The sequence below is a fragment of the Spermophilus citellus genome (assembly GCF_964194105.1).
Source record: "Spermophilus citellus genome assembly, chromosome: 18".
Classification (NCBI taxonomy): domain Eukaryota; kingdom Metazoa; phylum Chordata; class Mammalia; order Rodentia; family Sciuridae; genus Spermophilus; species Spermophilus citellus.
Window position 1 is genome coordinate 52,364,318 of NC_138200.1, and position 13,942 is coordinate 52,378,259.

General features: G+C 53.8%; 4 protein-coding genes across 7 annotated transcripts; 2 read left to right on the plus strand and 2 right to left on the minus strand.

The window, feature by feature from the left end:
• Positions 1-13: 13 nt before the first annotated feature.
• Positions 14-2,930, minus strand: ACD (ACD shelterin complex subunit and telomerase recruitment factor). Its single transcript, XM_081274991.1, has 11 exons — positions 2,774-2,930; positions 2,563-2,699; positions 2,315-2,408; positions 2,143-2,219; positions 1,920-1,964; positions 1,794-1,828; positions 1,506-1,657; positions 1,331-1,427; positions 608-978; positions 384-475; positions 14-145 (listed from the first exon to the last, which is right to left on the minus strand). The coding sequence occupies exons 1-11, from the start codon at positions 2,870-2,872 to the stop codon at positions 67-69; spliced, it is 1,278 nt and encodes a 425-aa protein (XP_081131117.1). The 5' UTR covers positions 2,873-2,930; the 3' UTR covers positions 14-66.
• Positions 2,931-3,072: 142 nt separating this feature from the next.
• Positions 3,073-6,103, plus strand: PARD6A (par-6 family cell polarity regulator alpha). 4 transcript variants are annotated; one of them, XM_081274389.1, is made up of 5 exons: positions 3,073-3,722; positions 4,099-4,321; positions 4,536-4,840; positions 5,058-5,290; positions 5,973-6,103. In XM_081274389.1, the coding sequence occupies exons 1-5, from the start codon at positions 3,531-3,533 to the stop codon at positions 6,070-6,072; spliced, it is 1,053 nt and encodes a 350-aa protein (XP_081130515.1). In that variant the 5' UTR covers positions 3,073-3,530; the 3' UTR covers positions 6,073-6,103. The 4 variants fall into 4 exon arrangements, with proteins under 4 accessions (XP_081130515.1, XP_081130512.1, XP_081130513.1 ...); XM_081274386.1 differs by having other exon boundaries at positions 4,536-5,290; XM_081274387.1 differs by having other exon boundaries at positions 4,539-5,290.
• ENKD1 (enkurin domain containing 1) lies at positions 5,811-9,648 on the minus strand. The gene is made up of 7 exons (XM_081274393.1): positions 9,314-9,648; positions 9,030-9,224; positions 8,194-8,366; positions 6,785-6,910; positions 6,510-6,673; positions 6,276-6,412; positions 5,811-6,186 (listed from the first exon to the last, which is right to left on the minus strand). Exons 1-7 carry the CDS (start codon positions 9,447-9,449, stop codon positions 6,026-6,028), a joined length of 1,092 nt encoding a protein of 363 aa, XP_081130519.1. The 5' UTR covers positions 9,450-9,648; the 3' UTR covers positions 5,811-6,025.
• On the plus strand, positions 6,615-13,264 carry LOC308637702 (uncharacterized protein C16orf86). Its single transcript, XM_081274395.1, has 4 exons — positions 6,615-6,694; positions 10,275-10,498; positions 10,916-11,100; positions 11,202-13,264. The coding sequence occupies exons 1-4, from the start codon at positions 6,683-6,685 to the stop codon at positions 11,603-11,605; spliced, it is 825 nt and encodes a 274-aa protein (XP_081130521.1). The 5' UTR covers positions 6,615-6,682; the 3' UTR covers positions 11,606-13,264.
• The last annotated feature ends 678 nt before the right edge of the window (positions 13,265-13,942 follow it).

Consider the following 13,942-nt stretch of genomic DNA (forward strand, 5'->3'; position numbering starts at 1 on the left):
ATAAGTTTGTCCACACCTAGACACAGACCTGTACATGCATATCCTCTGATGTGCCTGCATGACTCCTCACACTTGAGTTAGCTCAGACTCTGGCTGTGGCTCCATCAAAAAGTGCAAGACCCATGCCACAAGTTGGGGAGGGAGCCTGGGAAGAAACCATGGCTACAGGTCAAGGTTGCCTGGAACTGGTGACCATCAGAGTAGGGGCAGGGCTAGGGATATAGCCTAGAAGTAGACCATCTGCCTAGCAAGTGTGAGTCCCTGGGTTCTCATCCCCAGCACTGCAATACACAAAAAAACTCAACAACAGAGTAAGTAAATGTGAAAAAAAATCTGGGATAAATAAATAAAATAACAGAGTAAGGGCAGCCCCAGGCACTCACCTGACAGCGTGGACCTGAGCACAGAGGGATGCACAGGGTAGTTCATACTCATATTGGAAGGTGGAACCATCACGATGCCTCTTTGGGGGGTCCTGAAAGGGGTGTGGTGTCTGGGGGGGATCAACAGGACCCCTAATTCCTTCCAAAGCTACGCTTACCCAACTCCCAGCTCTATTCAGGGCCCTCCCCATTCTATTCTTCAATTACAGAGGGGCAATACTCACCCAGAAAGGGCAGGGCTCCTGGACTCCCTTGGCTCCAGTCCTTGGAAAAGACCGCTGGTTCTTGTGGGGCAACCCTAGCTCTCTGAACTCCAGGCTAAGTTTCTGGGCCCTGGTCACATGGGCCTGGTATGGACTGGGGTTATGGTCGAGGGGCGAGAGACTGGGAGTGCAGCTCAGGAGTGGGGAGTTGGATGTATGACTGGGGTGTGGGGAACTGAAGGGCGGGGATCCAGAGGCTGAGCAGATGGCAGGTAGGGACTGGGAGCTGTGCTTCTGTACCAGGTCCGGGGCAGCCAAAGGCAGGGCAGGCAGAAGGCTGATGCTGGCACTGCTTTCCTCCAATGGCATGTGACATGTTAAGGCAGGAGTTCCTGGGAAGGAAGAGACTCACTATGGGTACAGTCCTCTCAGACCAGCTGAGTGGCCCAAGAGCTCAGCCAGGCCTGCAGGGTCTGTGGTCACCCCATCACTGCTGCAAACTTTTACAGCATCCTGTGCAGTCTGGGAACCTTACTGACAGCAGTGAGTGCTTGTGGCCTGAGCACCATCTCCCCTGAGGAATTGGATGAGGAAGAATTAGAGATCAGATTCAAAGATGGGTCCTGCAGAGCCAGTTTTGATAGGGACAACTCACAACCAGTCTGGGGGTTCTTGGGATGTGCATCAGCACTGTGGGCCCTGGGTTCTAGAGATTCTTCTTTTGACCTCTCCAGTTCTCCTTACCTTGTACCTTCTGACTTGAGCCCAGAGAGCTTAGAATTTGCTGGTCATTTTCAGGAATGTGCAGCAATAAGCTGGGGACAGAGTACACAGCTTCTCCCTGTGGGATGTGAACTCTTAGCCTGGCCTTTGCCCAATTCCTTACCCTGACATCTCACAGGGGAAGCCTGACACTAACCATGGCCCTGCAGCGTGAGGCAGCCCAGTGGGTGAGCGGGGGTGCTGTGCAAGGGCCTGCCAGCACTAGGCAGCTCTCAGCTAGATGTACTAGTGCCCCCCGATGCTGCTGGTCCTCCTGCACTTCATCCAAAAGCTGGGACAGTGTTAGGCCTGGGGACAGGAGACCAAGTAATCAAAGGGGAGGAAATATAAGGTGGTAGGGGTACTTCCTGAAAATGCACAGTGATGACAGAAAGGAAACTCCATAGGGAATTACTTAGGGTCACTGGGCAATCCATACTAGTACCTGCATTGGAAGAGGTGGACTCTGAAAGGTGGTCCCTATAGAAAGATAGTAGACAGACCTCAGGTTCCAGATCTGCCATCCCCTGACCCAGCCACCCTTGGCCCTAGAGCACAACCCCAGACTCACTCAAGGCAGTCATACAGCTTTTTCTGCACATCCAAGTCCTGGTTGCTGAGGGAAAGAGGATAATAAGTAGTTAGTGTTACTTGGGGCCCAAGCCCTCCGACCAAAAGCCTATGCATGTGGTGGAGGTATTTTTTTTCTTTGAGTGCTGGGATTGTCAGGATCTTACACATTGTAAGCACTGTGTTACTAAGCTACACCACCAGCCCTTGGAGGCATTACTTACCAACCAGTAACCAGTACCCGAGGCTGCTCAGTGGGCAGCAGGCTGAACCGGTCCACTTGGAGGTAGAACTCTGCAGGCTGAAGGAAGTGAGTTGGGGGTAAAAGTCTCAGGATCAGAAGTTGTTATGAGAAGCCAGGCTCAGTTATCCTCCCATCCTGCCCTTGCCACTCACCGTGCAGCCCTCGGCGACCTGGATGCGGACCCCGCAGACCTGCAGTAGCAGTAGCCGACCCTCAGCTCCACAGAATCCGAACTCTTTTTCCTCCCTGGGGCGAGCGCGACCCTCAAAGACCAGCCCTTAGGAATACAAGCCCCATCCGCCTGGGACTCGCCTTCTCCCCACCCACCTCGGGCTCAAACATCTTATCTTGCTCTCAGGTTGGGCTCAGACCTCCCTGAGCCCGGCGGTGTCTCTCTCACCAGTCCGAGGTGTCCAGGGCCTCGCGCGTCACCAGGCACCGGACACTGTGGGTCCCGTCCGACACAAGCAGCATAGCCCCGGCGTCAGGGGCAACAGGCGCGTGGGATGGGCCCGGCGTCTCTGCGTCCTGCAATACCTGACGGCAGCGACCTGCGTCAATACCACTACCTCGGTTCCCACCCGGGCTCTGGGCCTTGACTAGGGGCTCACCTTGAGCAGCTGCCCGGCTCGTGGACTTGAAAGTGTTTCTGACCCCAGGATCAGCTCTCGAATCCAGGGCCGCAGGACCAGGTTCCCCAAGCCCGCCATTCCTGCAGCAGAACCTAGTAGAAGGCGGCTGACCGGGGTTTCCCGCGGACACCGTAGCCCCGCCTCTCATCGGAAGAGGAAGAGGTTGGGCGGGTCCTAAAACCGAGGCCCCGCCCACGTGTGCGCCGCGCGTGAGTAGTAGAGCATCTTGTTTGGAAAATTGTGTGCAGCTCTCTGCTGCATGGGCTGCATCCTGGTCCAGTTATTCTTATCGGGACATCTCTCTGAGGAGCAATCTGGCCTTGGGCCGTTCCTCACGACACCGGGAAGGAAGGGGCCAAAGGCTGGCTCGCAGGCAGAGTGATCCTGGGCCTGAAGCTGCTGAGATCTGAGGGTGGTGGCTTGAGTGAGTTGGCTCGAAGCCACTTCGCCGTGTGACCCGGAGGGGTTTAGCAGAAGTTTATTATGACTCAGTTTCCTCATATACAAAATGCTTAGTCTTGTAAGACCAGTGGAAATAAAAGTACACAGCGCTCAATAAATGTCACTTCCCTCTTTATCCTCTCGGATTGGCCAAGTCCGTCCCCTCAGACTCTTCCGGACGTGCGAACCCTAGCGTAATGACGTAGGAGCAGAGGAAGAATGTTCTCCACCCACATCTCTGTTTCCTAGGAGACGTGGACTCCGCGTTCCTCTGTGTCGCTGCCCCCTTGACGTCATGGTCCGGATGGGAGGGCGGGGCGAGTGCTACAGTAGGGGCGGGGCGGCGCGGGCGGGCCAGCCGGGCTGTGCACCTGCGCCTCCGCGGGCTGCCTGGGGCACTGTCCCTGGTCCGCCCGGTCCCGCAATGGCCAGGCCGCAGAGGACTCCGGCGCGCAGTCCTGACAGCATCGTCGAGGTGAAGAGCAAAGTAAGGGCGCCTTCGGCCCCGGCTCCGGCCCCGGCCCTAGGCACTCCCAATTCTCTCCTTCTCCCCTTTCCTGCTCCTTGGTCCCATCACTTCTGTCCTTCATCCTCCACGTCCCATTCTTTTTTTCTGCTTGTTTTTCCTTATCCATCCTCCTTCCTTCCACTGCCAGCCTCCAGAGTCCCTCTCTGGTTTTGGTGCGTGGAGGGCGGGGACAAGACCTTGGACAGCGTCCCTTATACTGGAACTGAGGTGTGGGCTCAACGCTGTAGCTTTTGCAGCAGCCCTTTTTTACCCCTAGTTCTGCCAGACTTAGATCTGTGTGAAAAAGAGATCTGTCCTAACCAGTCTTCTCTCCCCCGCCACCACCCGCCTCCAGTTCGACGCTGAGTTCCGACGCTTTGCGCTGCCCCGCGCTTCCGTGAGCGGCTTCCAGGAGTTTTCTCGGTTGCTGCGTGCAGTGCACCAGATCCCAGGCCTGGACGTGCTGCTTGGCTATACGGATGCTCACGGCGACCTACTGCCCCTCACCAACGACGACAGCCTGCATCGGGCCCTGGCCAGCGGGCCCCCGCCGCTGCGCCTACTGGTGCAGAAGCGGGGTGAGGAGAATGGGGTACAGTGGGCAGCCTCGGTGGGGTAGGGTGACCGGGCAGGTCTACAAGGGTTAGTCCATACCCAGAGCACTCAGTCTTCACCTTCTGCAGTCCTTGCCCTTGGCCTGACCTCCAAGTGGTAGGAAATAGCCATTGCTCCCTGTAAAGGGCCCAAGTAGGAGAGCAGCATCTCTGATCTCAGCACCCCCCTCTCCTACAGCAGAAGCTGACTCCAGCGGCCTGGCATTTGCCTCCAACTCTCTGCAGCGGCGCAGGAAAGGGCTTCTACTGCGACCAGTGGCACCCCTGCGCACGCGGCCACCCCTGCTAATCAGCCTGCCCCAAGATTTCCGCCAGGTTTCCTCAGTCATAGATGTGGACCTACTGCCTGAGACTCACCGACGGGTTCGACTGCACAAGCATGGTTCAGACCGCCCTCTGGGCTTTTACATTCGAGATGGCATGAGTGTGCGTGTGGCTCCCCAAGGCCTGGAGCGGGTTCCAGGCATATTCATCTCCCGCCTGGTACGTGGGGGCCTGGCTGAGAGTACAGGGCTGCTGGCAGTTAGTGATGAGATCCTTGAGGTCAATGGTATTGAGGTGGCTGGGAAGACCTTGGACCAAGTGACGGACATGATGGTTGCCAACAGCCATAACCTCATTGTCACTGTCAAGCCTGCCAACCAGCGCAATAATGTGGTGCGAGGGGCATCTGGGAGGCTAACACGGCCTCCCTCTGCAGGGCCTGGGCCTGCTGAGCCCGACAGTGATGATGACAGCAGTGACCTGGTCATTGAGAACCGACCGCCTCCACGTTCCAATGGGCTGTCTCAGCCGCCATGCTGGGACCTGCACCCCGGCTGCCTACTTCCTGGTGTCCGAAACTCTCTGCCCTCCCTGGATGGCCAGGAACAGGCCAGCTCTGGCTGGGGGAGTAGCATACGAGGAGATGGTAGCGGCTTCAGCCTCTGACAGGCAAGGATGCAGCCCTTTTCTATTCTAGGCTGCTGGGACATGGTAGGGACATCCTGGTTGGGGCGGGGGTTAGCTTGCTTGTTCCATTGGGCCCTCTCAGCCTGAGGAACATTAAAAGTTTTCTACAAACACAGACATGGTCCTTCTGTGTCCCAGTCCCAGCCTCCTCTCCAATCCCATAAGCCTACCTTCTACTCTGGATATGAAACAGGAATGACAGGGGCAGTGGAAAGACCTTTCCATGGTTAGGCAGAAGGAAGGTCATGGGGCTTTGCATTTCTGAAGTAAGGAAAGCTTCTATGGACCAAACATTATTGGACATGCCTATAATTCCAGTGACTCAGGAGGATGAGGCAGGAGGATGGCAAGTTGAAGGCCAGATTGGGCAACTTAGTGAGATGCTCTCTCAAAATAAAATAAAAAGGGATGTTGATATAGTTCAGTGATAGAGCACTTGCCTAGCACCTTGGGTTCAATCCCCAGTCCTCCCTCCAAACAAAACTCTTATGGAAACAAACCCCACTGTGTACAAAAGGTTTAATTTTGTCAAAAGGGTTTAAAGGCTGGGATGGCCCTTCTACAACCACAGATAGCTGGGAAGAATACTCTGGGTATATTGCCTGCCCAGAAAGCTCCTCTTTTTGGACCTCTGCTGTATAACCGGGCCTGTTGCCTCTTGCAGCCATGTGGCAATCCTCAGTGTGGATCTTCCTGCCACTGCTCCAACAAAGGGGCTCAGGCATCCATCTTCACGAAGACTTTGGGCCGGGAAAAGATCTTGATGGCCTCTTCTACCTGCACCAGCTTCCGGTCCAGCTCAACACGGTGGCCTTGGGCTCTCAGCGAGTCTGCCCCGGCAGGTAGCAGTACCAGCTCACGCAGCAGCTGGCTCTGGCCTACAGGGGCCCAGGAACAGTGAGTACTGGGCAGAGATGCATGGTTCCCAGTGGGCTCCCCATCCTGCCCCGCTTGCCCAAGTACTCACTCTGGAGCAGACTATTCAGTGTTTCCAGCCGCTGGTTCTCAGGCATGCAGGTATGACCAGGGGGCATGTCAGGGTCTGGCTGGCTATGCTGGCGGGCTTCAGCCTCCCGCCGCCACATATCCCTGCGCTCCAACAAGCTGTAAATACACAGGCCTAGGGTTGAGGAAACCAAGACAATTGACTCCCACCCTCCATAGATGCCCCTCACCCAGGGTGTTGGACACTGAGACCTACTAACGAGGCACATGGCCCTTCTGTGTTGCGTTGTAGTGCTCCTGGGCTTGACGTTGCTGCTCCAGCACCTGTGCCAGGGCCTGCAGTGAGCGGGAATGGCGCCGGGGGGCCCTCTTGGCAGCTTGGGCATTGTGACTAATGAAATCCACACTCAGGCCTGATCCCTGTAGGACATGGCAAGAATGGTGGGTGTTAATAGCATTGTGTTGTACTTTTGTATGCCCACCCACAGGATTCCTGCCCAACCACCTCCTAGCTCCCACATATCCTCTCACCTTAGCTTTGGGTCCTGGTGGGGTTAGCTGGAGACTGGGGACACGGGGTGGTGGGAGCCCAGGGCCACAGCGGGAGTGTGCCCGCAGGAAGTGGGCATGCTCTGTTGCAGAGGCGGGGTCAGGCTCCTGCAGGGCAGGACATAGCAGAGGAATCAGTTAGGCTGACATCAGGGTTTCAAACCACAAGGGCATGCCTCTAGCCTTCTGGCCTTTCAGGATTTTTCTCTCCCCATCCCTATAGGGCCTCTTCTTTTTTTTTTTTTTTTTTTTTTTTTTGAGAGAGAGAGAGAGAGAAAGAATTTTTTTAATATTTATTTTTAGTTCTCGGCGGACACAACATCTTTATTTGTATGTGATGCTGAGGATCGAACCCAGGCCGCATGCATACCAGGCAAGCGGGCTACCACTTGAGCCACATTCCTAGCCCAGAGCCTTTTCTTTCTTAAAGGACCACTTCTTATTAGCATTTAAACATGGGGGTCTCTTCTACATTTAAGGAAACAAACTATATTTCATTCTAATTCAGTTCAGCTAGCACTTTTTTCTCCCTCTCAGTTCAGCTAGCACTTTTTTCTCCCTCCTAGCCAAGCTTCAGCCCCCCAAGGTCATTGAGGGCTGGCTTTCAAGCCCTCAAATCCAGGGGGCCACTTCCTTGGTCTCATTGTTCTCAACCTGCTCATCAATAACTCCTGGATCTCATGCCTGAGATCCAGACCTGAGCATCCATCTGCTTCCTGGACACACTCCCACCCCCTGGGAGTCCCACAGATGCCTGAGCTTCAGTATATCCTTATGTGACCTTGTCTTTTCTCTCAGTTCTCCTTCTTAGAGGAATGGTGCCTACCCAATACAGGGGCCACTATACCCCAGTCCCAGCCCCTGCCCTCCCTACTATCCTCAGATAAATGTTGAAAGACCAGGGGGTATAGCTTAGTGGTAAAATACATGCTTAGCATGAATGAGACCCTGGGTTTGATTCTCAACACAACCACATGGCACACATTCGCACACACACAAAAACATTGGAAAGTAGCTTAGGTGGTCCTTTCAGATGTGGGTTCATCTGACTTCTTGGCTTAAACTCATACTTCTCCCCCCTCACAGTGAACTGTACCCAGGATCCCCACTGCTCACCCTCTAGTCTCGGAACATCTACTTGTAAAGTTCTCTTTCCATGGAATGTTCTCTCCCACACTTCCCTTGCCTAATTCCTACTGGACCCTCATGATTAGCCCAGCCATTACCACTTCTGCAGAGACCCCAGATATGCCTGCAGCAGTACCAGCTGTCCCTTAATACTTTGTTATCTTAATTCTCTGTGATTTCTTCCCTTCCCATAACTCAGATCACGGTATAATTTTGCCTGATGGCCAACAAAGACAATATTTCTGGCTCCCTAAAACAGATACCTGCAGCTGGGCTTTGAGTCGGGATTCCACCTTGTCATACTTGGGTGACCGCCACAGTTCCTTCAGGGGCCTGAGCTGGCCCTGCTCCCGGCTGTGCTTTTGCTCTCGGAAGCGCTTCTGTATCTCTCTGATCCGCCTCAGATTTTCCTTCTCATGGTCTTTAGGATCCTTCCCTGGAGAAAATATGCTGCCATGCTCTGCTCCATGTATGGCCCATGCAACCCAACTTAAACTAGATCTTAGTATAGGCCCATACCCTGCCTCCTGCACAAAGATATCCCTGGCTCTCCCATCTGGGTTAGACCCCACACACATATTCCATCGCATCAACTTATGCCTTTCCTTCCTAACATAGTACATATCTCTTTGTTATTTTTTACATTTTTAACTTGTTATTGTTTTGTGACATCAAACCTGAGGTCTTGTACATGCTAGGCAAACACTCTACTACTGAGCTACATCCCCACCCCAGTTTTTTACATTTTTATAGTGAAGTATACCATTAATCATCTCGCATATTACACTCATCTCTTGTTTATTGCCTCCCACCTTAACTTTATGATGACCCACACTTGTCCTTGATTTTGTTTTCCTAGTATCTATATGAATCCTGTTTCAAAGTGTTTCATTGATGCATGAATGCATGAAGCTAGGACTTCCTGGGACTATCTCATTCAGTCCACTCCTGCGAGGAGGTAGTTCATTTCCTACTCCTTTTATATTGGGGAAACAGATCTACAGGGGCAAAGCCAGCGTCCGGGTCAGGGAAGAAGGAGCAGCTCCTTTAGATCTCCACTTTTGATCTCCAACTGCTGCTCTATCTGGCTGGGACTTACTCTTGGGAGAAGCTCCTGGACCGAGGGAGATGTCTCCCAGTTGCAGCAGCACATCCCCCACGCCTATTTGGCTACGCTCCAGGATTTCTCGGGCTCCGGGCCTGATGCGGGGGCCACGGGGAGGGGCAGCGTCCAAATCAGGTTCCGAGGTCAGCAGGTCCAGCTTCAAAGCGGTTCCCTCGAGGCGTCCTTGGGCTAGGAGGTGGGACCGGGTGGAGTGCGGGGCTCAGTTATGGAGTGGGGAATTCGCCCCACCGCGGCACGCTCTGCACGCTCCAACTCACCTGAGGCGGGTCGCCGGTAGTAGTCAGGGCAGAGCGTAGGATCTGGGGGAATGGGCCCCGAGATGCGGGACGGGCCTTCGCACATGCTGCGGTCGACGCCCTGCAACGGTGCACCGAGGCCTGCCACGCTGCGCATCTCCCGCCGGAACCCCTTTCCCTACCCCGGTGCTTCCTCCTTCAACCCAGACCCTGCAGCCAGGCCGTGCTTTCCACTTCCCATCACTCCCCCAGCTTCCTCCGCGCTCCTGGCCCGGCCTACCCTTGCTGCCTTTGCGACCCCGATTTTAGCCCACTTCTTTGCGGGTTCGCTGTCCCTCTCCGCACGCCCCCCGCGGGGACTCACTTGAGCAGTTTTGCCGCCAGCTTCTGCAACCTGACGGGAGTTGCTGTTGCCAGGCAACAAATAGCTTTCCATCTCTGAGGTCAGGGGTCAATGATCTGGCGATAAGCCTTCTGGGGCTTGTAGTTCCAGCCGAATGGGCGGAACAGCCTTCAGTCCCATTGGGAGCTAGGCTAGGCTCTAGCCGCCTGGCGGGTTCCTCAGTCAACACAGGGTCCACCAGTCCAGCCCCTGGGTGCCCTCTCTCCTACCGCAGCAACCGTCGAGAATGCTCTGACCCATCGAAGCCATGGCCTCAGGGGCCGAGAGGAAGCCAGGGGACCCAGAGGGGACAGTTGCAGGGCTGGTCCAGGTTGTGGAGTCACCAGTTAATCATGCTCAGAGCCCTGAGGTGATGGTCCTGATGATCTGGCCATCAGCCTTCAAACATTTGGCCACGGTGCTCTGAGGGCGGAACTTTGAGTGATCTGACCCCCTAACTGCCAGTTCAGGCCTTACAGTGGAGGGGCCCGGGCTGGTGCCCTTTCTCTGGTGTTTGGGGGCTGATGTTGGGCATTGAATGGCTGATTCCTACATCTTTTGTTTGGCCATGGCAACTAATTACCTATGTGTTGCCTCTAGTGCTCAATGATGGGAGACCAGTGCCCAGTGCCAGCTTATGAGGCCTGCAGTACCCAGGGTGAAGACGTGTGTCCAACAGGACACTGCAGAGAGCCAGAGCTCCAGGAGGAGGGGATCAAGCTGGAGGAAGAAGTGCTTGAGGCAGAGGCAGGAGTCGAGAGAGGCCCCAGGCTTGGGGCCTCCATCGTGGGGCCCAGTCATGGACTGAAGAGGAAACCGATCAAGTGAGGAGGTTTTTCAGAGGGAAGGAACTGCAGGGATGGGGTTGAGCCTCAAACTAACCCCTGGAGAATTCCTAAATCCTGTATGGCTGTGGGGCAGATTCTTGTCCCCTGCCACTATCATCACTCTGCCTATTCTGTTCCTCAAGAGCTCTGGCATAGGGAGCACCAGCACCAAGAGAGATGGAACCTCCATGTCTTGAAGGGGAATGAGGTCACATAAGTGCTGGGACCCTATTGGGCCTGGGATTTCATTGACCAAGAAAGGGATAGCTTTATAGTCCTGGATTGGTGGGATAGGCGGGGCTAGTCCCTAGGCTCAAGGCAAAGGAGCCAGAGGCTGAAGGCTGCCTCTCAGGCCTCTTGTCCCCAACTTTAGTCTCCCAGCCTCCCAGGACCTAGCTACCATGCCCATCCTAGGACTGAAGCTGAGCTGCCACCAGGGATGCTGCTGCAGAGAGAGGAGCTGGAGGGCTGTCAGAATGAACCCTCACCATCTGCCAAACAGCACAAAAAAGCCAAGAAACGCAAAAGTCTGGGGGCTCCCATGCTTCCAGCTATAGCCAGCACTGTGTCTGCACCCCCAGAGACCCTGGGGCTGGAACGTGAGTGGCAGTCCTTGGGCTTTCCCTTCTTTCCCTGCTTGCTGGAGCTGACATTGCACAGCCTGGCGCTCCAGCCCCTGTCCTGCCCCGGGTCCTTGCAGGAAAAGCTCAGCGCCTCCGGCCATTGTACCAGTATATCAACTATTGCAACCCTGAGCTGAACCAGGCAGGGGAGGAAGACAGGGAGGCTGAGGTAGAGCCTGAGTCAGAGTTGGCCCTGGTTCCTGAGGAGGCAGGTGTGGAGCAGCTGCAGGCCTTGCTCCCTGTGGCAGGTGAGCTGGGCTTAGGTCTCCCTTTGCCCTATTCCAATGTGTTAGTTCCCCCCACTCATGCCTTGGCTCCCCTGGGAGAGGAGGCTGGAGTGGAGCTTGGGGTTTTTCCCAGCTTGGGGATGCGTGGCCACCTCAAGGCAGAGGTGGATAAGTCAACCCAGGTGGATATCGACAAGATGCTGAGTGTCTGCACTGCTCCCCTTGTGCCCCCACTCTCCCCTCAGTACAAGTGACTTCACCCACTGGGTGTTCCCATTCTCCAGGGCTGTAGCCTGAGGGCTAGATGGAGGGGGAAATTTGGCCCCTGCTCCCATTTGAGAACTTGGAAAATAAACATTTTTCCTTTTCTAAGACCAATTCCCCAAATATGATGCTTGAATTGGGGAAAGAAAGAGGCTGTGAAGAAGGGTGAAGGACTCTCCTGTGCAGAGTTTGAAGTTGGGCCAGTCATCTGGATTACCAGGGGCCATGTCATCTGACAAATGAGATTCCTGGGTACCATCCTAGGCCTGAATAAAAAGTGGGTTTGGGCAGGCAAAGGGCCCAGTTCTGTGTATTTAAGTCTCTCCAGGTGAATCAGGGTCAGGTAGGCTAATGGTGGGGAATGAAGAGGGAATGGGGAAGGAACCTGAGGCAGAGAAAAGGTCATGCAGATGGGCATGGTGGCACACATTGGTAGTCCCAGAGGCGTGGGAGGCTAAGGCAGGATTGCAAGTTCAAAGCCATTCTCAGCAACTTTGTGAGGCTCCGAGGAACTTAGTGAGACCCTGTCTCAAAAAATAAAAAGGACTGAGGATGTGGCTTAATGGTAAAGTACCGTGGATTTAATCCCCAGTATCCCCTCCCCACAAAAAAAGGTCATGAGAAGCAGGCATTTGGCCCTGCTGTCTCTCAGGGAAGGGCCTGTGTTTAGCCTGACCTCAAGGGGACCAACACATGGTATTCCTGGGTGGAAAGGTTCATTTACCTGCCCTAAGTGGCAGCTTTGAAATATTTTCCACCCATTACCACAGCTGGATCTATGCAGTGACCCTGCCTCACACTTCTGCACCCTTGATGGTGTCACTGTCCCTCTAGCACCTTTCTCCTCTTGCCCCAGCTGCCTTGAAACTTCCCAGTGTCTCTAACTCCCTGGTCAGCCACACCTTTTCTTACTTTCACTCTCTGCACATGGGGTTTTCCTGCTAAGAAGCCTTTATTCCCTAACCCATCCGTCTGGCTAGTGCACACATGATCCTTGACAATTTGGGTACCCTCTTTCTGCTGAGCCAGGCAGCAGGCAATGTTGCCTTGTATTGTATACTATTGAAACTGTGGAATATAACTGTCTTTGCAACTGAACTGGGAATTCCCCAAAGACACACATCAATGAATCATATCCACCTATCAGACAACCCCCATAAAAGGTACCAAAGATGGGGAGACCATTGAGGGGTTGGAGGAGGCTGTGGAGAGGATAGGTCAGAATCTGAATGAATTAAGCTATCTGAATTACACAACAATGTGCTGGGACCCTGGAATAATAGTCAGCATGGTTATCAGAGGAGGCTGAGTGGGCAGGCCCAGGCAGGATGAAAATGGGCATGGCCCTTTTTCTTGGCATTATTCCTGGCTGTTCCCTCCTTTGGGAGGGTCACTTGGATACTCAATTGTTCCATTGCAAGGTCATAAGCAAGCCATGAGGTCTGGACACTTCTTTCTCTTTTCATCTTTAGATTTCCCTGGGTTGTATTTTGCCCACCCCAAGGTGATACTGTCCATAGAGCCCACACAGACTGAATCTCATCCGTAGAGATGAACTCAGATTCTTCAGGGTATTTCAGAGCTAGATAATTGAGGTTGACCTCACTTTATGGCTGAGGAAGCAGAGGCCTGCAGGGAAGTGTTCTTGTTTTTTTAAAGAATTTTTTAGGGCTGGGATGTGGCTCAAGCGGTAGCGCGCTTGCCTGGCATGCGTGCGGCCCAGGTTCGATCCTCAGCACCACATACAAAGATGTTGTGTCCGCCGATAACCAAAAAATAAATATTAAAATTCAAAAAAAAAAGAAGTTTTTAATATTTATTTATTTTAGTTATTGGCGGACACAACATCTTTGTATGTGGTGCTGAGGATCGAACCCGGGCCGCATGCATGCCAGGCGAGCACGCTACCGCTTGAGCCACATCCCCAGCCCCAGGGAAGTGTTCTTGAACATGTTGAAAGTAAGTCCACATGGGCTGGAGTTGTAGCTCTGTGGAATAGTGCTTGCCTAGCATGTGTGAGGCCCTGGGTTCAATTCTTAGCACCACATACAAATAAGTAAAATAAAGATCCATCAACAACTAAATTTTTTAAAAAAGGAAGTAAGACCACATGCTGGAGCCTGTGAGGCTCTCTGCCTTCCTCTGAGTTCTATAAAATCTGTGGACTTGGCTCTCTGGTTAAGGCCTGATCTAAGAAGGCCAAGCATCTACTCTCTTGGTGGTCTTTGGGGCTGGTGGTATGGTCAAGACCAGCATTGAGAAGGAAGCTCTGCTCATTTCCCCACAGGTGAAGGAGGGAATGATGATTAGAAAAGAACTGTTCTAAG